We start from the raw sequence: 27,539 nt of genomic DNA, 5'->3' as shown, positions 1-27,539 counted from the left end.
ATTTATCTTCAACCAGTGGTAGATAGGTTGTTACAACAGTGGCTTTCCACATACTCAATTCATTTCTCTGGCTTATGAAGTAACACTAGATACAATATTTTTATACATCGTGAATACACCTTTTGAAACAGTTAACAGTTATATACCTTAAAACATCACACGAACTTACAAACCATGTTAGGGCACGATTTGTACGTTGGTAAAACAACACGCTACAATGCTGCTTTCTAGGATGATGCATTAGCTGCAAATAGTACCAACTTCTGCTGCAGTAAACTGTCAACTTCCTTGTGACTCAATCCTAAAAGTAAGTTAGCTTTTGACATGCTTCATAACTCTTTGCATATTCACAGCTTGAGTTCATGATATTAACACATCATAAGAAAAATACTATTTCTAGTATTCATTTGACTGAAACAAACTTTCCTTTAATGACCATTAAATGATATAACACTAATTGTCCTGCAACTCTTGTGCCTACCATTGTCAAAAGGAATATAATACCTGTGGCTTGTCTCTGCCACCCTACTAACAGATGAGAGTTGATTTGCATAATACCATATTAATGCAATTATGCCTCTTAGCTATAACTGCCAAGTTATATCAGTCAAATAAAGCAGAACTTGGAAGGAAGAGAAGTGAAGTGGCACCAAGTTGAGAAGAAAGAAACGTACCTGGAGAGACAAAGATGGAGAGCACTCTTGTACCGCACCTCTGCAACTGGAGATGGTTAAAGGATGATGATGTTGATGAGCTATAACCTTGACTCACTACTGTGACAGACCATCAAAGTTCTGATCATAGTCTAACAAAGATTAGTGGAAAAGTTTGATGAACACAATGATAAGTGAGACTTTACATATTGTTACGGTCTTTGTACTTGAGAGTGTCTTTGCTTACTATCAACTTGCTAGAAATAGCGTTGTAATTGAGATTTGCTTTTAAGAAAGTGCCCTTGATCGGAACACTAGACAACAAGATATCAAAGTACCCAGAACTGACAGTACACAACCGCGCAGAGTGCCGAGAAGCGTGCAACATGAGAATATAACAGTTCAATACATCGTGTCAACATTACCGTAAACAGAGCAATTTAGAGCTCCATACATGTGCATAAACAAGTTAAAGGGCCGCTACCCAAGAGAATTGCCGTAGTAGGTACCAGTGAAAACAGAAGTAATAGGGGAAAGGAACTCGTGAAAGAGAATTTTGGAAAACAAGTTTGGAAATAACAAATATATTATACCAATCTCAAAGGGGTAACAAATTATATTTACATCAGAACACATAGTATGAACCAGCATATGGCGTAATAAAAAGCGTTAAGTTCGATTTTAAGACACGTAGGTGATACAAATTTTTAATTACATCGTCATAATCGAATTCCTAAGCACCAATCACTACAATCTTTGGACATATGTTCCGACACTGCAATTAGGGGAAAAAGAAAAAGAATGGGGGGGGGAACCCATAGATTCTGAAATCAGTTTCTTTGCATTATATTACACAATACGCTAGAAGGGAGGTACATCAAATAAAGTTTCAGGCTCGTGCCAGTAGAATACAAAGTTGCAAGATAAGCTCACAAATTGATACAATATTTACAATATGACATTGTAATGTAACCTCATGCCAAACAATTCAAGAGATTCAGAATTGAAATAAACCAATCTCCAGTTTCAGGGACTGAACCTTTTGGTAGATTAGAAAGAAAAAAAAGGAATTCTAACAAATAATCCCAGAAGGGATTAAAACACACACACATGCGCAGAAGCGATAATAAAATAGAAGCTAACCGATGAACATACAAATTAAATTAGCAGACCACATCTTTTGAGCAAGCGCCATTTTTACGCAAAATTAACAGATAGATAGAAGATAAAGGATAGAATAAGGAAATAAGAAACAGAGGAATGGGATAGGATAAGGATCAAGCTGCCAAGTCCCCAGCACTAACAGACGCGATGCAAAAGTTCATCTCAAAAGTAAGGAATGTTTATGGACTAGAATATTAGATCAGCTGTCCAGTGCACCATTTACACCACATTTTAGGAATATGAATGTCCAAAAGGCAGAACATTTGCGCTGCATGAATACTCAGATGTATCCTGAAGGGAGCAAAGTTCAATTTTCATTACTACGGCGAAGCCCAAGTATAGGAAGGTAGGACATGTTAAATGATAGAAAGAAACAGTGTCTGCTCACCCTTGACAGAAGTCCAGTACGAACTTTACAAGTAAAATGGACACGGTCCAGCTGTGTGGAGAGTTCCAGCTCCCACTGTCTTCAACAAGGTTATACCACAACTGACCTCCCGAATGAACGACGCAAGGCCATATATATATGCCAGCGGGGTAGATCAAGAAGATACTATAGGCGTGACGTCAGAGTGGATGGGCCATACAGGCAAGCAGTGACAGCAGTAATACAAGCAGCCGGGAAGCAGACAGTTCGTAACCGCAGACGGAGAAAAGAGCACCAATTCGAAGGGGAGTTTTTTTTTTTTTGTGTAAGGTAAGCACAAACAGCTCGCAACAATATTACCTCACTGAATGTCTGCTGCTCCCTCAGAAACTACAAGTTCCAAATGATAGTTTTAGAATATACTTTGTTATCTGGCTCTGGCATAGACTAGCACATAGACAATCTCACAAACAAAACATGACCTGCTGTTCCTTGCAGATTCTAAGTAAAAGAAATACAGTTTTGTAATAGCAGACTGACGTGAGGAAAATCCCGCAAACACATTGATGAGTGATAATTTTACGGAGTCAGGGTCCTTATAGATTTACAGCATACCGCCAATTTTACTGAGGGTCCAATGTGGGAGAATTAAACTTGCTAATTTAAATATTTTTTCACTAGAAAATTTCAAGAGTATCCTGGCTTTTCTTCTTTGACCTAAGTCCGAAAGATATCAAGGGATGTTCGGCAATGAGAGTTATTAACTGCTAATTAACCAAATGACAATTCCTGCCAAAACATTCATAAAATGTATCCCAATTTCCTATTATTAGCCCAGAAGATCTGATATCATTGCAATTACTGTTTTACTTAATTGTGCATTACTTACGTGTAGGTTGACATGTGGCAATTTTAATTGGCTCGATCTTCCCTCACCTGACAACATAGAGATTATGTGCAGAGGAATGATATATGGAGTCCACGAACTTACTACGCTGGCGTAGCAGGGGGAGAGGTGATACTCCCAAATGGCACGTCCCAGGTGGCGGATAGAGGGGTCCTAACCGGCTTGCCGCCGGACTTGAGCGAAATAAAATAGCTCTCGTAGACCAAACACACAACTCCTGTGGGTGGGGGACACAGACGAGTAATACACCCACAGTATCCCCTGTCTGTCGTAAGAGGCGACTAAAAAGGGCGATCAAGGGATGATTGAATGTGAAACATGAAACTACTTGTGATTAGTACTATCATGCGGGGAACACCCTGGGTCGCCTTTACTTGCGAATAGTACCACTATGTTAGGTACACAATAGGTTTGTGATTAGTAGCAGCAGAGAGTGGATCACTGTGGGTTTACAGTACCTGTGATTAGTATCACTATATGCAGAACACCACAGGCTCACGTTGCCTGTGATTAGTACCATTATGTGAGAAACACGATGGGTCTGGGCGTTGCCTGTGATTATTACCACTATATCAGTGACACCGTGGGTCTGCATTGCCTGTGATTAATACCCACTATGTGAGGAACACCACAAGATAGTTCGGGCCCTATGATTAGTACATCTGGATGAGGAACACTATGGGTTTACGTTGCCTATGTGGAAACACCATAGGTCTGCGTTACCTGTGCGACGTACATTACTTGTGAGTTATACCACTGTCTGTGGAACACCGCGAGTCTATGTTACTTTTGATTAGTACCGCTACATGAAAAATACAATTGTTCTACTTTACTAGTGATACGAACCATTATGAGGGGCCGTTGACCTGGATTTTGGACCCCTTTAGACAACGAGCATCATTGATTGACAATTGTGTTTTAGAAGCAGTCCTTGGTAAGTAATACTATTGTTTTAAGATAGTTTCTGGGAAGGTGGGGCATTGTAGGTCAGATCCACTGATTAAGTTCATCATAATTGTTCATCATCGTCTTTTTGAATTCTAGTCAGTGGATTGATTTTGGAATTATTTTTAACTTTCAGTACTGTAAGTACTATCTGCTGATTATTCTAAATTGATATTCATTCTTCATCATCAGATTTTGATTTCTGATCAGTGGATGAATTTTGGACTTTTCAATTGTCATTACATATGATTTTGTCTCATTTCGTACCATTAGGGGACAGATGACCCCCGGCCTAAAAAAGCCAAGGATAACAGCAGAGACGATTCGTCGTGCTGACCATACGACACCTTCAATCTGCAGGGTGAGCAGTGGTCTCTTGGTAGGCCAAGGGCTGTAGTGCCATGGGGTTAGTTTGGTTAGTTAGGAGCAGATAACCTAGATTTTAGGCCCCTTTAAACAACAAGCATCATCATCACGATATATGGAACAATACATTAATAATCAACCAGAGCCTTAATCAGAGGGTGCAATATGTTTTAAATAATAGTATACTGAGCAAGGGGCTATGTGGTTTGGATCACAATAGCTGACACCTTGCATTTTTGAGTTCGTGGGTTTGAACTCCACAGTTAGCAGTCCTGAAGATGGTTTTCCATGTTTTCCCATTTTCATACCATGCAAACTGCTAGGACTGTACTTTAATTAACACCGTGGTCACTCAGGCAAACTGCTGGGGCTGTACCTTTATTAAGGCCATGGTTACTTCCTTCTTGTTCCCAACTCTTTCTTATCCCAATGTTACCAAAGACCTGTCTGTGTCAGTGCAGCATAAAACAAATAATAAAAAAATAAAATAGTATGGGCAGTAGGTATGTTCCACTTTGTCTTCCCAAGGAGAATTGTAGAGCCTGATGTATTTTGTACAATGAAGGAATATTTACTGGAGAGGTAACTGGGCATTGGATGTAGTTCACACAATGTGATGTACTTTGTAAGTGATATTATGTTTTATATACAGAATATACACAGATAATCCCCACTAGCAAATAATTCCTGCGGCCTTGTTTTTGATTTTAAAATGGAAAATTAATGAAAAAAATAAGGAGAAAAATGTAATTGTATAGCTTTTTTAAATACTAATATTGAAAACTCTAAATGCTGTAGTGGAATAAGTACATCTAGTCTGCATTAGCAATTTGTGAGAGTAAATACAAATTTCCCAGGCACCGATAAATCTATTGTGAAAATTCATAATATCTTCTTGATGTTTGGCTTGGAGGTGTCATGCAGTGCTAGTTATTTCATTTCATTAAAAACCCGTGTGAGCTAGCCTTGAAACCCGTAATTTTTAACTCCCTTGCTTTTGCTATGGCTTTCAATCAACAGTTTTCACTCGTGACTGTCCAGGCTCTCTTTTCAGTCACATTTTCACATGCCTTGTTTTCAGTTACAGCAAACTTTGCATTTTGTCCAAGAAATGCCCAATGGTTACTGTTTGTCTGTTCAAAGTGACCTTTATACTTCCTTCATCAGATATGGAACTCTCGTCCACATCATACATTCCCACTGTTGACAGCCCTGAATATGGTTTTCCATGGTATCCCATCTTCACACCAGGCATATGCTGGGGCTGAATAAGGCCATGGCCGCTACCTTCTTAACCCTAACCCTTTCCAGTCCTTGCATTGGAGAAAACCTTCTGTGTGTTAGTGCGAGTTAAACCACTAGGGGGGAAAAAAATTTTCTTTCTGCAGGACACTTAACTAATTTGCTCTGCCTCTTCAGTAATGTGGAGCTTTTCTTTAATTGTGAATGATTTATAGCAAAAACTCATACTGGCCATCCTAAACACTTGAGGCTTCTTAAACTGACAAGACGCAAATGATGTGATATGTGTGTGGCTTGCTTCTCGGTCTTTTGGGGAACAGATTTAATAAAATATTCCTTTAATTGAATTGTTTCATATTTCCAAAATTCAATACTTAGTAAGATATAATTACTTATATTAGAACATGTTTCACTCTGTGTGACCTTCGTTAATGTAATAATATATTTATATTTTAATAAGTATTGAATGGTGGAAATATAAAACATTCCTATTAAAGGAATAATTATTTTATTAATTAAAGTCAATACGGAACAGACATGACATTCATCAATTGCGGGAACAGATTTACCAACAGAGTAGGTGAAAAATACCAGCTTTCAGATTTCCCTATGTCAGGAGCACTGCACTAAACATGACACACACAATATCTGCACCCCAATGTTCTCCCACCAAATTTTGAAAGAAATATGCAGGGATTATTTGTGTGAATATAGTTTTGTGTCTAGAAAAGACACATTATTATGTAGTAATATTTTGTATTTATTTGTTACAGCTATCGCAACAGGAATTACTTCATTCAAAGTTTACGTGAAGTCAAGTTACTGGCCAGACTGAATCATCCAAATATTGTTTCGTATAAAGCAGCGTGGCTTGAACCAATGAGTCCAGTTCAAGAAACTGGACGAGAAAAGAATATTTTTGATAACTTTTCACCTCCTACACTTCAGGACTCTCGGTAATTATGTATTTTTTCCATTGCATTGAAATATGCTGTACTTAGAAGTATGAAATTATAGCATTAATAGCATATATAGCAAAAATGACATTAAAATAACATTTTATAGCATTAATGATTTGATGAAGTAGCATTTGTTAAGCATAACCTGTTCTGCTGTTTTAATAGGCCTGTTTGAGAGGGTTAAATGAAATTGAAATGTTAGGCCTGTATAAGTGGATATATATAATATAACCTGATCAGTTATTGTATTCAGTTCAATGACTAGACCTGTTATAGTTTCAGTAATGTTGCCCCCTCCCCCCCCAAAAAAACAACTAACAAAACGCATGGCATTGACAAAAAAATAATAATAATAATAATAATAATAATAATAAAGAAGGGATTTATAGCCACAAATGCTTGGAGTTATGTTCATGGATTTAATTTAGAGAATATCATTGTACAAGTTTCAACAGTTTCCACTTGGCGAGTTGGCCGTGTGGTTAGGGTCATGCAACAGTGAGCTTGCATGTGGGAGATAGTGGGTTTGAATTCCACTCTTGGCAGCCCTGAAGATGGGTTTCCGTGATTTCCTCTGGTTTCCCATTTCCACACCAGGCAAATGCTGGGGCTGAACGTTTATTAACCCAATGAGCAGTACTGCCGTCTATTTACGTTCTCGAAGTTTGCGCCTGAACAGTACCGCTGTCTATTCATGTTTAATGTTTGAAATTGTTTCGTGACGCCGTTTGGTGGGTTTTTAGAACAAAGTTGGGGGATGTCTTACATGTTCAGTGAATATTATTCCGTGTTTTATCATATCTCGTATGTTCTGTGATGTTCTGTAAGAAAGGGCCAAGAGCCCTAACTTCGCCACAGAAAATAAAGGCTTTATCTGTCTATCTATCTATCTATCTGTCAAAGCATCCATAGTTACGTAACCTAAATTCGTACGTGATTGTGCTAAAAATTACAACTTGCGGGAACTGTTTTCTATTGTTGTTTCCGTTGAGTGCATTGAATGACTATTCCTTGACAATACACATTATTTTTATTTACCCCCATCTTTGGTTTCCATAGAAACAACCACTCTCTGATAGTAAACAAATACATGTCATAATGGTGGGATCGAATCGAGGATGCAAGCTTACTCCGCAAGATATAAGTAATATTTTGACTAACAAGGGGTCTGACAATGAAATTGATATTTATGATAGTGATAGTGATTGTATTGTGCCCGCTGAGAGTGAAATTGGTCATTCCTTGGAAGACAACACAGAAATTGAGGACAAAGTGCAGTGCTCCGCTGTCCCAAACAAGGCAAGCTGTCAGCTGTTCAAACTGAAGGAAGAAAGTGGAGTTATATAGGCAGGTTTCTTCCTACGCTTTCTGCTCATTTTGATCCATCAAATTCAGGAGTTAGTAATAATCTTTCTTTGAACGATGACATTAATTCAAGACTTGAAGTGTCAATTTTCAAAGAAGTTGTTGATCGTAATATTATGAACTTCATAGTGTCAGAAATGAACAAGTACTACTTATTCGTTATGGAAAATACAAGCGTATAGTTAAAGTCGGAGTTACATAAGTGGCAAGGCATAACCGTAGTGACTCTTTATGTTTTCCTGGCAACTGTTTTTGTTTTGTTTATTGTTTGTACTGGAAAGGATACGGATGTTGAACATGATGAAAAACTCTACTCTCTGGGTCAGTACCATACTCTAAAGATTTTTTGATAGGTGAAACTCTTGTAAAATTAAGTCGGTGTGTTGTAAAGGATACAAACTTGATCACATATAGAGAATAATTATATTTTTGTCAATTTTACTATTCCTTATTTTGAGAATAACATTTTCTACGCCACTGATTTCAATTAAATTGAAGGTATCAGTTATGCACTGTAAGTGTAAATTATGTAAATGTGTTAAGAGAGAAAAGTTAGAATTAAAATAACTTAAAATTAAGAATTCAAAATTTTCAAGAAAAAACTCACTCCTGGTGTCCTGTGAGTGTCACCAAAAACTGACTGATCTAAAGGTTAAGGCCACGGCCGCTTCCTTCCCACTCTTATGCCTTTCCTATATCATCATTGCCATAGGAGCTATCTGTGTCGGTGCGACGTGAAGCAAGTTGTAAATAAAAGAATAAAAAACCAATTTCTTACTTCACTGCTTTCCAGTAAAACTCCTAAACCAAACAAACGTTTAAATTTAAAAATAACCTGCAATTTTTGTAATTTAAAAAACAGCAATCAAAATATTACACATTACAAGCATCACCCACCTTTGCCCCTTCCGAAGACAACCACCATGTGCTCTGTAGTGGACAAATTCAAAATTTCCACTGCTGTGTATGCACGGTGTACGGTATATCAGCTGACCTAATGATGAATTTTCCAATTGTGTTGTAAGGAACAAAACAGTCGTAAGCAAGACCTCTTCGGTGATGCCTAGGCCATCTATGACAGCTAACACCAGAGCTGTTAAGGATTAAAACAGTCTTGTGGTTGAATACTCAACGTTTGGTTCCTCGTTCTGAGCAAACCTCTGGTTGATATAGTTGGCTCATATCATGCTGTTATCACCTTATGCCACAGCTAACTCCATTTCAAGCTCAACATCTACAGTATATAACGTAAATAAAATTTTAATTATATTACTGTACACCTTGATTTTTGCCTTTTATTTCATTTTGATCTTGGATTAGGTATACAGAATTCAAAAGTCTGGTCAGTTCAGTTGTTGCCTGTTTTGACATTACGGAAAATGGCTCAACAGAATTTCTCAAAACTCAGTATGTAAGTTCAGGGATACCTGGGTAGTGCACTAGGCTATATACTATTTGATTAGTATACAGCAAAATAACAGTATTAAGGGGGTCAAATCAGGAAATGTTAAATTTCTCTGTTGATATTAGATCCATAAAAAAATCTATGGCCTATAGTAAAAAATAGCAAAATATCATTTCCAATCTTTTATGTTTGGTAAGTTTTTACCATAGAGGAATAATAAAGGACATATTTGTAATTATTACTTTTTTCTCAAACATAAGTTTACTGATCATGTTAATCAACAGCAGTATTACACTGGTTACTGTTAGTTGAGAGTTCTTTTTCTCTTCTGCTCCGACTTGCTTCTGTAGAAGGGGCGATAGCAATATGTTTTTAACCATGGTGCTAAAGCTAACCCATCAGTGATGTGTATAACAGCTAATGTATTATAAATTTGTATTTTGTTTTCTGACAGACTGAAAAACTTAAAGGTTGTTACAATAAAGTAGTCACTGAAGAGCATTGATTCCATCTTACAAACCTCATCATTAAGTTTGTTATGAAGAGATTTTAATTTTTTGTAAATTTGTGTCATTACTTGAAGTTAGCAGTTTCCAAGCCGATTTCTGATTGGTCGTATGATTAGGTATTGTTGAAAATTGTTACGCATTTAACAGTCAAGTTCTTCATCAAGTTATGTGATATGGTATAAGCAAGACACGTACATATCAAATTCAATAAAGTATTGAAGGCACCAACATCCTTCAGTTCAAAATCTATCAAAAACATTGACGCCCAACAGCACGACTCTCAGTAATCTGAGATGTTCAATTTCAATACACGCAAGATCATGAAATATGAAATGCAGAAGTGAAAACAATGCATCGCCATTGATGTTGAGCAGAGGAGTAAAAAGTAACCCGTCTCGAATTCATGGAATCATTCATGAATAGTGTTTTCTCGTTCGTATAGAAAATCAGACTGCTGAAGCCACCACCTTCAATGGAGTGCTGCATAAATCAGTTATTAAGCAAGTACAATTCAATGTTATGTACATACATACAAAGAAGAAACGACAAGATTTCAAAGTTGACTTTACATTCTTCTTGCCACTCAATGCAAGAATCTCTGTGAGTCTCAGACATATAGACCATCACATACTCTTAGATCTTAGCTTAGAGTGATCAGATTACAAGCATGAAATTACAGGACACTTAGATTGCTATTGATTATTAGGTTCTATTTAAGATCACAATTTCTTAAAATAAGCCACAGACCTCACAAAGAGTACCATTTATTTATATAAAATAAGTACCTATTATTATTATTATTATTATTATTATTATTATTATTATTATTATTATTAAAAATGGAAGCGGCCCAATTCCAGTACATAAAGTGTTGCAAAAAAAGAAACTTTTCCCCTTAAGAAAAGTTAATGATCATGAGTATGTCTTTTTTCAATATATTGTACCCGTAACTAGGTCTGCCGGTGAATAAGAGACACACCAGGGGTGCTCAGTTCGTCAGGATTGCTGGCTTAATAAATACAAGTGGCAGGATTTGATATGAGGTTTGGAAAATAAGAATATTTATATATAGAAAATCATATCACACTTTTATTCAAATAAAATAAAATTTTTGCCATCCTGATATCTATGATGATGAAAAATGATCGCTACGTTACGTTAATTTACTGCTGAATCTTGATGTGACATAAAAAAATTACTAACAAACGGGGTGGTACACGTGACTTAGTTTTCCCTACAATTCTAACAGAGTGTTGACCATAAGATATTTTTCCGTTTGTTATATATTAATTTAATAACTTGAAATTTATTAATCCAAAAAATGAGATTGTTGCCTCGAATTCCTCGAACAATCTGGAAAAATGCATTAAATTTTAATTAAGTGTATAAGATAAAATATTCAAGATTAACAAGTTTATTTCTTTTAACAAAATATTAGCGAAATTATATTCATCAAAATTTTATTAACATCTGAATGAAACTCTAATTTACTTTTGTTTTCTGATAGAGTTAATTCGAGACATCGAGTATATCTGTTCAACGTCTTTCCCACTTATCTCCTCGTGAGAACTAACAACTAAATTTACTATCGTGTGGTCATCATAAGAAACTGAAATTAGCATTATGACTCCTCAAAATAATTATTAAATAGAAAAAAAATACTTCATCAATGTGGAAATCCTGTCCACAACTATGAATAAAATACCACTAAAGTGTCACAGATTATCACATCACAAATGCACAAGGAATGTCTTAGCACTAGAAAATCTTACTAAATCTACAACTAACTACTGGAAAATTCCAAAAGAAGAAATATTTACAGTAACTTCACGTCACATTCAGGTACTAATTACTAATCAGTATCACCACTCTCCAATAAGTCCGTTTAGAAATGTCGTTGAAAATGTAAAGTATCCACGTGAGTACGAATTATGGCGATGAAAAGTAAGCTCGCCTGGTATCGAACTATAATATTATTAGGATATTAAATTGAGGATCTATTTTCCAGACTTAAGGTCCTCCAGTAAGATTTACACATACATTAAAACTTTGAATTACTGACTTCCATGAGCTATATCAGGATAAGTTTATTCCAAAATATTAAGGCTGAATTATGGTGCACATCGATCGACATGGACTTATTCTTATCATCATTGGAAGACATTACTACAGTGACTACACCTCGTATAATCTCGAAGATTCATTATCTCCCTTCTACCAAGATCAACATCATGTATAAAAATATCGTCACATTAACACGTGACAATTCGATATCACAAAGACTCATATCACATGTACTAATTCCACATAAATGTCACGTACAGTAACAACACTATAATGACGACTACTATTCATCATAACCACATATCACATAATGTGTAGTACCAAATGAAAATGTTAAAAATATTGGGAAAATATTACCTCGATAAATTCATCTGACACAGATTAACTCAATCTTATAATGAAATTCATACAATAAGAAAGGATGGTTCTGATAACACATGGATAACTTCAACTGATCTGTCATTTCCGAACTCAACAACACGTGGTCAGGAATCAAACAAGTACACGAATTAAGTTTCAAGTCCTATCTCACATATAAGGAAATAATCGATGAAATATCATGAAAATGAAATCAACTACAGACTATAGGACTGTCCCAAAGAAAGAATAAGAATAGAAATAAAGAGCTACAGAGAACAGATATAAATAAGATGTTGTCGACTTAACTTGTACTGAAGTCTTCATGTTGAACTCCTGGGGTCCTCAATCGCACATTCTAGGGCTGAAATCCTTGCATTTCTCCGTTGTTGACTCCGGTCTATAGACTTAGAAACTCATGATGGAATGTGTGTAGTCTCTGGCTCGAACTTCCCTCTTCTGGCGATGAACAATGTACACTCTCTGATGATTGCTGAAACTTGTACCAAATAAATTAAGAAAAAGCCTGAGCACAATCCTGCAAATTATTGTGAAAAGACACGTACATTTATGAGTTATGTGATATTTTCGATGTCTGTTGGTTACACTAATTAGAGTCGTAAGCTGGCACAATCTGAAGTAAGAGTGGAACACAGGAAATGAGTCCAATATCCCTGTTGACGACAGTATCCCCACTGATGTTCTGCGATTAAATAAAGCTGACGAAGCGAACAAAGTGACAGAAGTGAGTGAGTTGTATGTGAGAACTTGTATACATGTGGCTCGCTTTAAGTACCGTAGCACTGCACTCGTTGCAGGAAGTAGAGTCAGTTCAAGTACTGAATTCTTACTGGTTTCATTAAATAAATTCACCTTAATTTCTGCCAAAATATCATTCAAATTAAGTAAAAATTCAGTTACTAATTATTACAATTCACACGTGATATCATTAACACTGTCCAGTCAAATATCATTATTGTACACCTTCTTAGTTACGCATATCACACCATCGAAGATGATATAAATATTTCCTTTGCTATAAATCCAGTGTGACTGCAGACAAACATATTCTAGGTATTTTCATCTCTCGTCCACTTTTATTTTTATTTTTTATTTCCCGAGCCAACTAAGCTCCCCCTTCAGGTTAGAAACAGGTCACCACCTGGCTCAAGGACACACGCATCATGCCGACAAAGCTAGCTTAGTGACACACTGGCCCATATTTAACTAGCGGAGACCAGCATACGGGCACAATATGAAACTAAAAAATTGGTAAAGAACGATATATTTGCATCAATTCACAGAGCATCTTTGACATCTAAGGCCTGCGTTAACGACTAATGCAACATCACTGATAGTACTCTTTTTATTTCAACTCACTCTGTTTATACAAATCTACAGCTACAACATCTTTGGCGACCAAGGTGTACAATGACGACTGATGTGATGTCACTTCTGTCACACATTTTGTTGCGTTACACAAATTTTCAGATGACCCCCAGCCATAAGACTTCTCACAATCCTTTCGAATTCGTACTTACAGTATAAGCTGAATTTGAATATGTTGCAACTAAAGAAATTGAAGCAATTGCATGGTCGAGTAAAAGGCATGCTAACAAGAATAACAAAGTCATTTACAGCTGACATGTCAAAATCTGAGGCAAAAGTTAGAATTAAAAAATGTGCAGACCTATGGAATTATTTTGAAGAAGTACAAATTAAAATAGAGGAAACGGAGATCATTGTAGAAACAGCTGCACAACAGTTTCAAGAGGAATGTGAGGGAGAAGAAGAGCTATTTGAATCTATTTGTTTCAGTGCAATTACACAATTGCAATCAGTCATAGATCAAGCACAGCATGTTCAAAATAATTTGCTAGCTCAAATGAACACGACCATAAATGACGCCATTCATCAACAGGAAGTTCCACAAAATCAGAACAGAAGAATACAGAAATTACCAGAAATTAAATTACTGGAATTCAACGGCAAATTCACGAAATGGTTGCTTTTTAAAAACAGTGTTTTGAGTCAACAAGTCATAACTATACTCAACTGACAAATATTCAAAAATATCACCTGATCGGTCTTCTGCAGAGATTTTACCATTTCAGAAGAAAAGTACTCAAGTGCCTGGAACTTGCTTGTAGATACGTATGATAATCAAATTATGAAATCGAGACACATCTAGATCAACTTTTCCAGTTTACTCCTTTTTTTTTTTTTTTAAAGAAAACAAATCTGAATCACTCGGGTAATTACAATTTCATATTCACACTCGCATGGCTTCATTAAAAGCAGAAGCACTTGTTAATAATTATAATGCTATCAAACAAATAGCACTTCTCAGAGCCAACCCTGACCATTATCTCAGTTAATATTGAAAGCATTACATCAGCTAAACAACAGATATTAGGTGAACTATGGTGTAAAAAGAAATGTGATGTCTCATGCACTCAGGAAACCCATAGAGGCGCCCTTATATTCCTGGCATGTTATTGGCTGCAGAAGGACCACATACGAAACATGGAAGCACTGTCTTTGTAAGACGAAAAATAGAAGTCACCAGTGCACACTGTTCAAATGATAATGAAATTGAGATCATTTCTCTTGAGGTCAGCAAATATGTAATCACCTCTGTATACAAGCCATCCACTGCAAGATTTACATGTACTCCTCCAGAGAACTTTAACAGAAGTAAGACATGTATAGTGATAGGCGATTTTAACAGCCACAGTCATGTTTGGGGTTACTTAATAATAATAATAATAATGTTATTTGCTTTACGTCTCACTAACTACTTTTACGGTCTTCGGAGATGCCGCGGTGCCGGAATTTATTCCCGCAGGAGTTCTTTTACGTGCCAGTAAATCTACCGACACGAGGCTGTCGTATTTGAGCACCTTCAAATACTACCGGACTGAGCCAGGATCGAACCTGCCAAGTTGGGGTCAGAAGGCCAGCGCCTTAACCGTCTGAGCCACTCAGCCCGGCGGGGTTACTTACATGATGACGACAATGGAGAGGCAGTCCTTTCATGGGCTGTAACTAATCAGTTGTCCCTTATATGTGGCAGTAAACTACCACACTTGGTGGTCCTGAAAATTTTCCATCTGCTTCGTTGATTGTGAACAGGAAAGCACCTCATCCAGTATCTACCGGGTGAGTTGGCCGTGCGCGTAGAGGCGCGCGGCTGTGAGCTTGCATCCGGGAAATCATGGGTTCGAGCCCCACTGTCGGCAGCCCTGAAGATGGTTTTCCGTGGTTTCCCATTTTCACACTAGGCAAATGCTGGGGCTGTACGTTAATTAAGGCCACGGCCGCTTCCTTCCAACTCCTAGACCTTTCCCATCCCATCGTCGCCACAAGGCCTATCTGTGTCCGTGCGACGTAAAGCAATTAACAAAAAAAAAACAAAAAAACAAAAAAAAAACATCCAACATCTTCAGTAGGGATGAGAGATCACTTACCAAAGTAAACAAAAGAAATTGATCAAGGGCATTCAACAGTAGAGTCTGTTCAAACATTAATCAGTGGAAACTCAACTACCATGCAAGTTGTAATCAATGATAGTGATGTGATGAACGTTGGCTCTGGACAACAGGATGAGACATGGATAACAGTTGTCAGATGTTGCCACACGAGGAGCATCACCACTATCATAGGCACAGAAGACACCAAGGAAGACTCCATTGGGGTGGGAGAAAAGATGGGATGATTGCATATAGGTCACCTCCATGTGACGACCGACATTTAAAACCTCATATCGCATCTTCGAAAACCTGGAGTTACCGGAAGAATAGTTCGTGATCTGCCCACAAAAGGGGAGAACAAATCGTTTAAAGTAGGGTGTACAAAACAAATTTCTAGAGCGTGTAAACACACCTGACAACTGACTGAAAAACATTACAGTGAGATGCTATCTTTTTTTGATATGACGGTGCATGACCTCCAGACGGAAATCAGAACAGCACTCTTACAACTGCCTGAAGATGGTAAGGAGCAGAAAATAGTAATTAACAAGCCAGGCACTAATGATACAATAAAACTGCTGATAAATATAGAAGCTCTGTCAAGTGTCTCTAATATGTTACCATATGATATATTTGAAAACTTTGACATAGCAATGCTAACAGAAACTTTTCTCACTAAGGACTGGTGTAGACATGGCTTTTATGCAGTGCACGGCTTTGCTTTAACTCAACTAAAAGAAAGACCTATCAGAGGGGTGTCGTGTATTCAAATAAAAATTTTCTCGTTTCACAGTTGAAATGAAATCATCAAACATTGCTGTTGTAAGAACCAAATTATGTACTATTTTAGGCATTTATATTCAACCCAAAAACAAAGAATGTGATATATTGATCTCATTAATGAGGGTCTAAATAAGGCTAACAGGGATGAATTGTTAATTTTCGCAGGGTATCTTAACTGTCGCATTGATGTTACTATGTCCCACGAATCGGAAATGGTGCTTGACTTCTTACAAGCAGAAGGTTTGACCTTAATAAACAAACAAGAGAAAACATATCTGTCCCAACAGAAGCAGCACAAAAGACCTGGTGTTGTCTAACCTACACTCTGTTCAGTCTGTCAAACAGACGATCCTCAACAGAATTGAGAGGGAACATCTACCAGTAACAACAACCTTTCTACTTAATCAGAAACACATTACCCCTCGTAAGATAACCTCCAGATTCAGGTTGTTGGATACGGACCTCATGAATTCAGATAAAGAACGCGTCTTTTAATCAACAATAATACAGGTTGGTCAAATTAATATAGCGACACAAGAAATGGAGACAGTTATTCACAGTGCAACAACAATAGTTAAAACTGACAGGTTTGATGCTACCTGCTACAGATCTCAACAGGAGGTCTTACACTATCTTCATGTTGTCAGATATTCCCCGGATGTTACTTTTCATGATTATGCTGAGAGACGAAAGGAATATAAGAATCTCATTACTCAAAAAGGCAGAGTACTATGTCCTCAAGGAACAAATTGAAAAGGCTAAAAGTCAACCATGCAGTGTACTCAGACCAAAAATACAGAAATTCCCTCGTGATAATCCGATAGAAATATGGGTTGAACACTTCTTCAAGGTCCTCCGACCTAACGATACAAGACCTGCTAAGAGATTTGACAAGTTATTGAAATTTGACAACTCTCTCCTATTCACACAAGATGAAGTATAAGATATAATCAACAAGCGGAATTTGAAGAAAGCTTGCAGACCAGATAACATTTACAATGAACACATAAAGAGTGCGGCTCCTGTTCTTCTGGAATCGTGGACACTTCTGTTCAGTGAATGCCTATGGCAGAGTTGTATTCTGGATCATCGGAGAACCTTTGCTCTAAAGCTCTTGTACAAAGGGAAAGGGGATCGTTGTGATCCTGATGCTTACAGGGGTTTTGCCTTGGAATGTACTCTCTTGAAACTATTAACCAGACTTATAACAGTAAGGCTAAACACTCTAGTAGAAAAATTTTCTTCCTGAGGAGCAATTTGGTTTCAGAAAAGGTCGATCAACTATTCATGCAATTCAGTGTTTACAAAATGATCTTCATGAGGCTCTACGGTTTAACAGAGGGAAGTTGATTACGGTGTTTGTGGACTACACTAAGGCTTTCAACTCAATTAACTGGGTAAAACTGATGGACAAATTAACAAATTTATTGGGTGAGAACAACCCTTTAGTTCATATAATTAATAACATTTTGGCAGAAAACAGACTTCAAGTTAACGACTCTGTATCCATATCTACCGGAATTGATCAGACAATTGGGGTATTACAAGGGGATCCCTTGAGTCCTATATTATTCAACATTGTGACCCATGATGTGATGCAAGCAATTAAGACGAATGGAGTACAAACCTATATCTCTGCTGATGATATGGTTCTTGCATCAGCTTCTAGAGATGCACTTCAGGAAGCCTTTGACACATTACTAGTTTGAGCTCGAATCAACGAATTTAATATAAACAAAAAGAAAACTGTAATGATGATATTCAAGTGAGGGGGCAGATGCAGTAAGTCTGAGACCATTATGTACGAGGGTAAAGAGCTGGAAACAGTAAACAAATTTAAATATCTAGGTATAATGTTTCAAACTCACGGAACAACTTTCACTATCCGTGTTAAGCAGAGGTTGTCGGCAGCTATTCTTGCTATTCAAGATGGTTTTCCGTGGTTTCCCATTTTCACACCAGGCAAATGCTGGGGCTGTACCTTAATTAAGGCCATGGCTGCTTCCTTCCCATTCCTAGGCCTTTCCTATCCTATCGTCGCCATAAGACATATCTGTGTCAGTGCGACGTATAGCAAATAGCATGATATTCAGCACCTGCAAAAATTAGCTCTGAGAACTGCACTAGCATTATTTCAGATTGAAGGTAAACCAATAATCACATATGGACTTCATTTAATATGGGAACATCTCACTAAATGCAATTTGAAAAATATCGAGAAGCTTAAGGTTGCTTTTCTGAAAAGGGTGCTTTGTGTCTCTAATTGGACACCATCCATACTGGTCTATAAATTATGTTGAGCACCAGTGTTCTTAGAAGACCTGAGATTCAGCCTGTCACTACCATCTACAACGCCTTATCAGGAACTATTGCAAGAGCATTATTGGAAGAAAGCAAAGATTTACAGTGACTTTTACAAGCCATTTGCTGGCCATTAAAGCTCATGCTTGATAATCATTGCCTCTTTTGGGACTACTGAGTGAGATGTTCTTGTTTACTTATAAATTTGGCAGCCTTTAGGATCTAGCAGGCTGTGTGTTGTCAATTAAGTAAATGGCGTATGCACTACTGTATAAATAAAGCTCTGTTATTTTAAGTTTATCAACTCTTTCCATTTTTTGGAGGGCAAACATTTGACATTTGCTGCCCATAAGTGTAGGCAATGAACTTCTTAATAAGAAAATATTTTTAAAAAATTTGGCACCCAAGCTTGATGGCAGACATTTTCTCTTCAGTGTTTTGTGATTTCTTCCATAATGGAGAAAATAAAACATAGAAGAAAAATTAACAGAGCATTGTTTACCTAACATTCAGTTGCTCTTAATAAGTTTCCTGAAGAGAAGAAATATAGAGAACCTTGCGCAGCATTTGCTTCCTTAGAACAATATATTGAGAATATCAATGCCCAGACTGAAGAGGTTATGGAATGGATGTTGGTTAACGGTGCTAGTTAGGAAGAATCAGATCAAAAGGCACTATTTGCCGACGAGTAAGTACAGCACTTGAAAATTGATTCCCTAGAATGACAGTCTATCACAAATGAAGATTCAGCAAATGTAGCTCAAGTAAATAAGAAATTGAGCTCCCAACCATAAAATTTCACAAGTTTGGTGGTGAACTCTGAGATTGGTTGCCATTTTGGAACCAGTTCCAGCATATTGACCCGTTGACACAGTCAAAACCACTACTATGCTAACGGCAGTCTATATTTTGGACCAGCTGTACAACAAATGAGCTAGTTCCCAAACAACATAAATCAGGAAGCATAAGAGACAGACACATTTACACGCCACAAGAAAAATAAACAACGAAGGACTTACCTTTAACAGGCGTAGTGTGTCATCAAGAACCCGAGGATACTAAAAGGAAGCCTGTTCACAGTATCAAAATGCTTATACTACAAGAAAGAACAACACGGTTTTCATTACAGATTAAAATAAATTTGAATTCAGGAAAACAAAATTAAATGAAAGGTTAAACATAGGGCAAGCATCTTTCGAATAAATAAAACAAATAGTACAATTAAATTAAATCAATTAAACCTTAAATGTGGCCGGCCAACCTAAAAGGAAATGATAATTAACCAAATAATCTCCGAGATATTAGAGTAGCTTAAATAATAACTTAGTTTAGTTTGGAAGGTGAAAGAGATCTCCCCTTTTCTTTAAAATATTCCATTAGTACACTACTCAGAACGATGTAATCCATGGGTTTCCCCAAGGAAGTCAGATACTGCAAACACATGACAGCATAAACCGAAATACATAGACTGCCATCAAGAAAGCGAAATCAAATACCCAAAAGAAAGGCAAAATAAGATGAGGCAATGCAAGCACTCGGATAACATGACCAAAATTCCACAAGAACCAGAAGCATAGTCACAAAGGTACCATTCAACTTCTGCAACACGGTCAACAACAGAAAAACAATAATCACCACGAACAACAAAAATCGCAATGGCAACGAACACAAGGTAAGAATGCAGGCAACAACCAATCCAGAACAAGCAACAACAGTGGTCATTACGAGAGAACATAAGATATTAAAAATGAGATAAAATAATAATAATAATCATCATCATCATCATCATCATCAAAGGGAACAAAAGTTGGAATTCTGAAAGGGAACTGAAACTAATACCTGACCTCTTGGTGAAACTCACATGGGCCTAAGAACCTTCCATAGGAGAGATAACATTAAACTGCATTAAGGAAGTTTACATTTTATCTTTTGAAAAATTAACAATAATAATCATAATTTTTCATTTCACCTAAAATGAAGGTAACTGTAAAACCATTTGTACACATACTTACAGGTTCAGTAAGTATATATACAATTGAAGTTTACACCAGAAACCCGAAAGTGGTCCAGGATTCAACCGATTAAAAGAAAATGCCGAGATTGAACGACCAAAGAATTTAGATGCCATAAAACACCCGAAAAGTCCAGAGAAGTATCTCATTCCAAAATAATAATTGCAGTCACAGAAGACAAAGTTCAATTGAATAAAAGAAGACTTTCATTTTCCCTCAAAGCTAGCAGAACGACTTAGTGCAATTTACTCCATACTGACACAGGTGATTATCTGGTAGATACAGAATTCACTAAAAATGACACTCTCCAAAGGATAACTAAAAGAAGATCTGAGGGTGACAGAAAACCCTCATAGTAAGAATAATTAGCCATGGTCCATATCTTGGACTGAATTCCAGTCTTGCAACGGGTACCAAGCCCGTTTTCATTCCATCACAGTCAAACGGCAGATCACTAATTGCGGATATCTCTTCACTCCAGATAAAAGCAGACTAACAAAATGACTAAGAGCTCTGATTGGTCAGAGGTGGAGCCTCGTAGACAGACCACCGGAAGAAGATAGCAGCACATGGCAGAAACCGACCATGCCTTAAGAATAAGAGCTTAGTAGCGAGCGCTAGGCCCGGGGAATATATGAATTAAATAAGGCATAGAATGACTTAGAAAATTGATTTGGGAAAAGACGGTTTGGGAATAAATTATAATAGGACACAGATTTCAACGGCAGCTAGGCCACAACGAAAATGTAAAAGGAGCAGGCAATCAAACACAATACAACTGTGTCAGCCTCCCTCCCCGAAGAACACCATATCCACATACATACTCACAATACAGTGGTCTCGAAACAAATTAACTTTGCAATATAGTCCAAATCAAAATGACCACTAGTACTAAGTCCAACTTCCCAAGCATCCAGCGTGTAGAAGTACCACCATATAGTAAGTGTTTAAGACCTTTTACAATTTTCGATCGTGTCGTGCAATAATTTTCATAATAAACACAGCCAAGGTTCATCAAGTTTCCAATGCAATTTCAATTTTCACAATCACCTTTTTATAGTTTACACACACCAATTTTTCTTTAGAAAATGCAACATCACAGAGCACACTTGGTTCCAAGAAGTTTGCAGAACAAAGTCTAATTCAAATCATGTCTTCAAACTTAGTTGGTTCCGAAATGCTTACCCAGACTGATTTTTATAGTACACACTATCACGGTCACACTCTGAGTTTTTTAATTTAAATTTTTTTTAAAGATCAGACGCAATGGATCATCAGTAGTTCTTTCCTCATATCCTTTTACCTTTAAATACTCTCGGTAGTACATTCAACATTTAAATATTAAAATTTAAATTTCAGCTCAAATACCAATTATTGGGTTTTTGACTACTAAGAAATGCAGTTTTCTTGTTTCATTTCCAAAATCAAATTAACATTACTGCAAAATTAAGAACGCAAAGGAGCAAAGGAGCAAAGGAGGGCAACAAGGAAATGAGACTAAGGGCCGGTTCTACCACCTACGGGTAAAGTAGCGCGTAAATTGCCCTCCGCGTAAAAGGATGTTTCCGTTCGACCACCCCCAGGTAGCGCTATCGGCAGCATAAATCGTAGTTACCGGGCGCGTAATTTGTCGGCCACTTCGAGGGCCCGATAAGACTTTACCTGCCGGGCAAGTATTGAGAGTTGAACATTATTAGCTATATTTCTGGTGACATACAACTTAAATTAGCTTAGTATACTGAAAAAAGCATGATACTGTAACAGTGGCCGATATTGTATTGCAGGATCTTGAACATTAATGCTTCCCTTGAGTTGCAACGGTCATACCAGCCTCTCGCATCGGTAGCTTAGAGAATACATTTTATACGTCAAGCTTTCGTAAAGAAACTTTAAATGGATATAAAATCAAAATCTATTTGGAAATCATTTCAAATGGACGTAAATTTTCTACTTTTTTCAGTTTTCAGACACGAGGTATAAATTAATGTATGTACCCAAACTACCTCAAGCCTTCTCGTAGCGTAATAGCTAACACGCTCACTTCGTAATGCGAGGTATGCAGGTTCGAGTCTTTATTATGATGAATCTTTTTTATTTCCATTATTAACGTTGTGTTAATCTGTATGCCTCTTTTCATATGTTCTTTTGTTAATAATATATTTCATTGAAATATTTAATCACAATATTATGTCTACTAGGAAATTGCCTCATATGTATGCTACCTACTTATAGAAAGTGATGTTATGATTAATAGCACATGGGACTGTCGCCCAGGTAGCAGATTCCCTATTAGTTGTTTACACAGTCTTCTTGTAAATTATTTCGAAGAAATTGGGAAGTTATTCCATTCCCGAATTCCTCTTCCTATGAATGGATATTTATCCCGATTAATTCTTTACATTTACAGTACCTTCCAACTTTATCTTCGTAAAGTTAAACATTAGAATGAAATGCTTTATCAATAAATTGAAGCATGTGGAACTAACCGAGGTCACAGAACTAGTTGCAAATAGAGCATCGTGGAGATACTTAATCAATTCTCAGAAGCCTGCAGATAGAATGCTCAAAGGCAATAAGTCCGTAAAGAAGATGTGTATGTATATGGAAGCGCGTAAAAGAGAGTTAAGAACAACGGCAGGGAACGAAAATACATTTTAAAATGAAATTAGAAATACGATGAAAACCTGCGTACCTTCTATTACGGAGCGAGCGACTTGACCAAACTACGACGAGAATACCTTTCAAAAACGCCTTACATGACAGGTTATAACTGGCATAAGAAAATGTAATCTCGAGATTTTAATCCCAGTTAGGTATTGATATTGAAGATCATAGAATAAAATCACAAAAGCTTGACATAAATCGTTGTCCATAACTCTTAAGACTCCCCTTATTAGGCTTTTTGGTGATAATTAGCAGACGCAAGCACAGGGAAATAAGACAATCGAAATGAGTTTTATGCATCTGTCAATGGATAGCACCACACTCGAAAGCGAGAAGTCGCTGAAAATCAGTCTAGCGAACTTCGTATATCGGTGTCTAGCTCCGGGTAGCTACCTAGTGCTTGCGCGGAGGTGGTTTGACGCAAGCCACAGTACCAGCCGATTTACACCTCCAGGTAGGTTACCTCCCGGGCAGCTGCCAGCCACTTTACCAGCAGATGGTAGAACCAGCCCTAAATTGGTGAATGCAATCCTGCAGGATAACCAAGATCCAAACATTAGTTTTAACTAAAATTTTATGCTACATTCAATTGAGCCAGGGCCACAGTATACCAAGAAATATATATACTTTCAAGTACAGAATGCTGAAAGCAAGACAAGAATTGAGAAGGGTTTACCTACAATACAGGAGAGTGGATATTCAAGACGAGTACATAACTCATAAAGGGTATCAAAATTCCAGCACATGTCTAAATGAACAACATAATACTTAGGTACACATTTACTACTACCCAGTTATTCATACCATGAACACAAGGAAAGGATGGGGGCAAACAAATCACAATACCAACCACATTAGTTAAACACATTCGGACCAGAAACACATTACACTAGTTGAACCCAAGGAACATAATTAAATTCAAAAATTTTGGAACATAACAGGCATAGAACTACAATAAAGTGAGCTCACTAATTTTAAAACTTCTAAAATGCACAACGAATTATTTAATAAATTTTCAACTTAATTTGATCCAACATCTTGTATACACACCATACATAACCTTCCTGAACAAGAATGAAGATGAGAAATAGTTACACCAATTAATCAGTAACACACCCAATAACAAGGTTTAGGAAAATGATCAAATCCCAAGGTTAAAGGTAATGATTATTCTAGACAAGGATAACAATGGCAGCTACAGTTGGAGACCTCTAGTTCACTTAGATGGTGGGTTCACGATAAGTTTGTCATCAACAACCAAACTATCAACACCACCAAGCAAAGAATAATCCGAGAATGGAAAACAATATTTCACAAGACCATCTTAGCACCATGGGAATAACAGGACAGGAAAGGGTTTAGGAGAGAAATCTCAGGAGGGTAAACCAATCTGAAGTCACATAAACCACCAACTTCACAGAATTACGAAAAATGCATTCCACAATGGCTCATCCGATTAAAATTTAAAAAGGCGATAGAATAGAATAGATGACCAACAGGAAATTAGGAGCAATGACCTACACAACATAACCCACCGGTTGTCCGTCAGGACCTCGGCGTAATCCCGTCTAAACAAATAAGTTACATCCCAAATCACCCTGTCGCTTCACGGCTAAACAAGTACCTCCTCCTATCCTCCAGGAGATCAGGTAAATAAAATATAGGTGGTAGATAATGAGGCAGGATGATAGAAAACGCTCAATAGAACAATGAAGAAGGGGGGAACACAACCAAAAGACCCCATAGTTAATTAGCAGGGTGACTTCAGTACCACTTGGGAAATACTAGATAATCTCATACTTATCTAGCAAACCTCAGAATGGTAAGATGATAAATCAACAATAACAACAGATACTTTAGGTTCCTCTGAGGAAAAGGGCTTAGACTGGCAGGTTAATCTTAAATGAACTTTACAGTACTACAAATTAAATGCATGATGGCAAGAGCTCAACAGGTTATGCAGGAAAACAGAAATGAAGAAACCAGAACACTCAAAAACCAACAAGATACATTTGACAAGACAAGGTTATTCCACCGGAGTTGTAGACCCATGCAAATAACAATGGTCAAATCTACTTGGACACAGAGGTAAACTTAAAGGCAATACACACTCCTACCAAGGTGCCATAACCATCTGATAAACACCACACAACAACAACAATAACCATAATGACCACCAAGGAACACGTGTTAGCCCCTAAGGGATAAAAGGATCACGCTATCCTCAACAACATACCAAGAAGCACCACAACAACTAGTAGATAAGGTAAGACTCTCCTCTCACCACATGCAACCCACAACTCAAATGGAACAACACAATACAAGAATAGGTTATTACTTTAGAAACGAGTAACCTAGCAAAATAATGCTTACGGCAGACTATAGTACTGAATACCACATGTGACCGAAGAATGCAATAAGGAAAAACACCTTTAACAACATTTGCCTGAAATGGATAACAAGATTAAAATTTCGAGAAGGATAGGTTAGGTTAATTAATTCCATGTCAGATAATTTACAAGGTAGCTAAAACTTGTGATAGACCGCTCTCAAGATGGACGTTCCACGACCAGGTGACAGATATAACTAAGAAGAGGGCACAGGACACATTAGAAATAGAGAAGCACATGCAGTCAGTAGTCAGAAAAGTAAACAGAGTAAAGATGCAAGGTCCATGCACGAGCCAAACAGGCTACCATCTCCAACACCGATCGACAGTGCTCTAAAATAACCACCTAATAAGTAGATGACATAGGCAAAATGCCTAGCAACACAGAAACCCACACTAATTATGAAAATAGGTTTAAAACAGTAAGCCGTTCATGCAGTGTGTACACACCTGCCACACAACCAGCACAGACATGCAACCGCACAGCAGAAATAGACAAATCACCAGCTATAGGTCATAGAACACCAGTAATGATCACTTACAGGTTGATATAAGGCTCAACACCTTAAGCAAATTTCACTTCAGTGAGTAAATAATTAAACAGAGTTAGAAATTATTTTCATAGGATTAATAAGAATAAAATATTAAAAAATAACAACAGGCCAAAGGTTACTAAAACATCACAGACTGCATTTAATTTAAGAGCTCCTTAAGTAACACACAAGTATCATGTATTGATAATTTGAAAGAAACAGTTACTGGCATGAAAACAATACCCATTAGGCTGTAAGTTGGTAATAGCCAAAAGGAGGCACAGTACAGGTAAATCAAACACATCAACCACATAGAACCATAAAATTTTAAAAGACAGTGGTCTCAGATATAAACAGTGAGGTTGTAATTAATCCCCACATACTTCAGCACTGAACTGCATATGTACATAAATAGTATGCCTTAAGATTAGGTTAAGTATACATAAGGTTCCTCCCCTGCGAACCATGTGACCTTGCCGCGGTGGGAAGGCTTGCGTGTTCCAATGAAGCAGATAGCCGAGCCGCAGGTGCAACCATATCAGATGGGTATCTGTTGAGAGACCAGACTAAGGAATGGTTTATCAAAAGGGGGGGTAGCAGCCTTTCGGAAGTTGCAAGGGCGGCAGTCTGGATGATTGACTGATATGGCCTTGTAATAATACTCAACATGGCTTAGCTGTGTTGATACTGCTACACGGCTGAAAGTAACGGGAAACTACAGCTGTAACTAACTCCCGAGGACATGCAGCTCTCTCTGTATGGTTGATGTACTGATGATGGCTTCCTCCCGGGTAAAATATTCCAGAGGTAAACTAGTCCCCCATTCAGATCTCCGGGTGGGGACTACACGAAAGGGGGCGATCATCAGGAAGATGGATACTGACATTCTGCAAGTCAGAGCGTGGAATGTTAGAAGTTTGAATTGTTGTGGTAGATTAGACAATCTGATAAGGGAGATGGATAGACTAAAGTTAGATGTAGTTGGTATAAGTGAAGTACGTTGGCAGGAAGAACAGGATTTTTGGTCAGGCGACTACCGAATTATCAATCTTACTTTGTGTAGTTTACTCTTACCTTCCCC

General features: G+C 37.4%; 1 protein-coding gene across 5 annotated transcripts in view; it reads left to right on the top strand.

Moving 5' to 3' along the window:
• The window catches only part of LOC136871840 (eukaryotic translation initiation factor 2-alpha kinase 1), a 292,614-nt gene that overhangs the window by 170,265 nt on the left and 94,810 nt on the right, over positions 1 to 27,539 (top strand). For all 5 annotated transcript variants that reach the window (XM_068227225.1, XM_068227223.1, XM_068227224.1 and 2 more), the window contains one exon: positions 6,418 to 6,600. In XM_068227225.1, the coding sequence (XP_068083326.1) occupies positions 6,418 to 6,600 (183 nt within the window). The remainder of the gene's footprint in view (positions 1 to 6,417; positions 6,601 to 27,539) is intronic.

This window comes from Anabrus simplex, chromosome 4 (genome assembly GCF_040414725.1).
Source record: "Anabrus simplex isolate iqAnaSimp1 chromosome 4, ASM4041472v1, whole genome shotgun sequence".
NCBI classification, from domain to species: domain Eukaryota; kingdom Metazoa; phylum Arthropoda; class Insecta; order Orthoptera; family Tettigoniidae; genus Anabrus; species Anabrus simplex.
The sequence above is the reverse complement of the archived record's forward strand: the minus strand, read 5'-3'. Positions and strand labels throughout refer to the sequence as shown.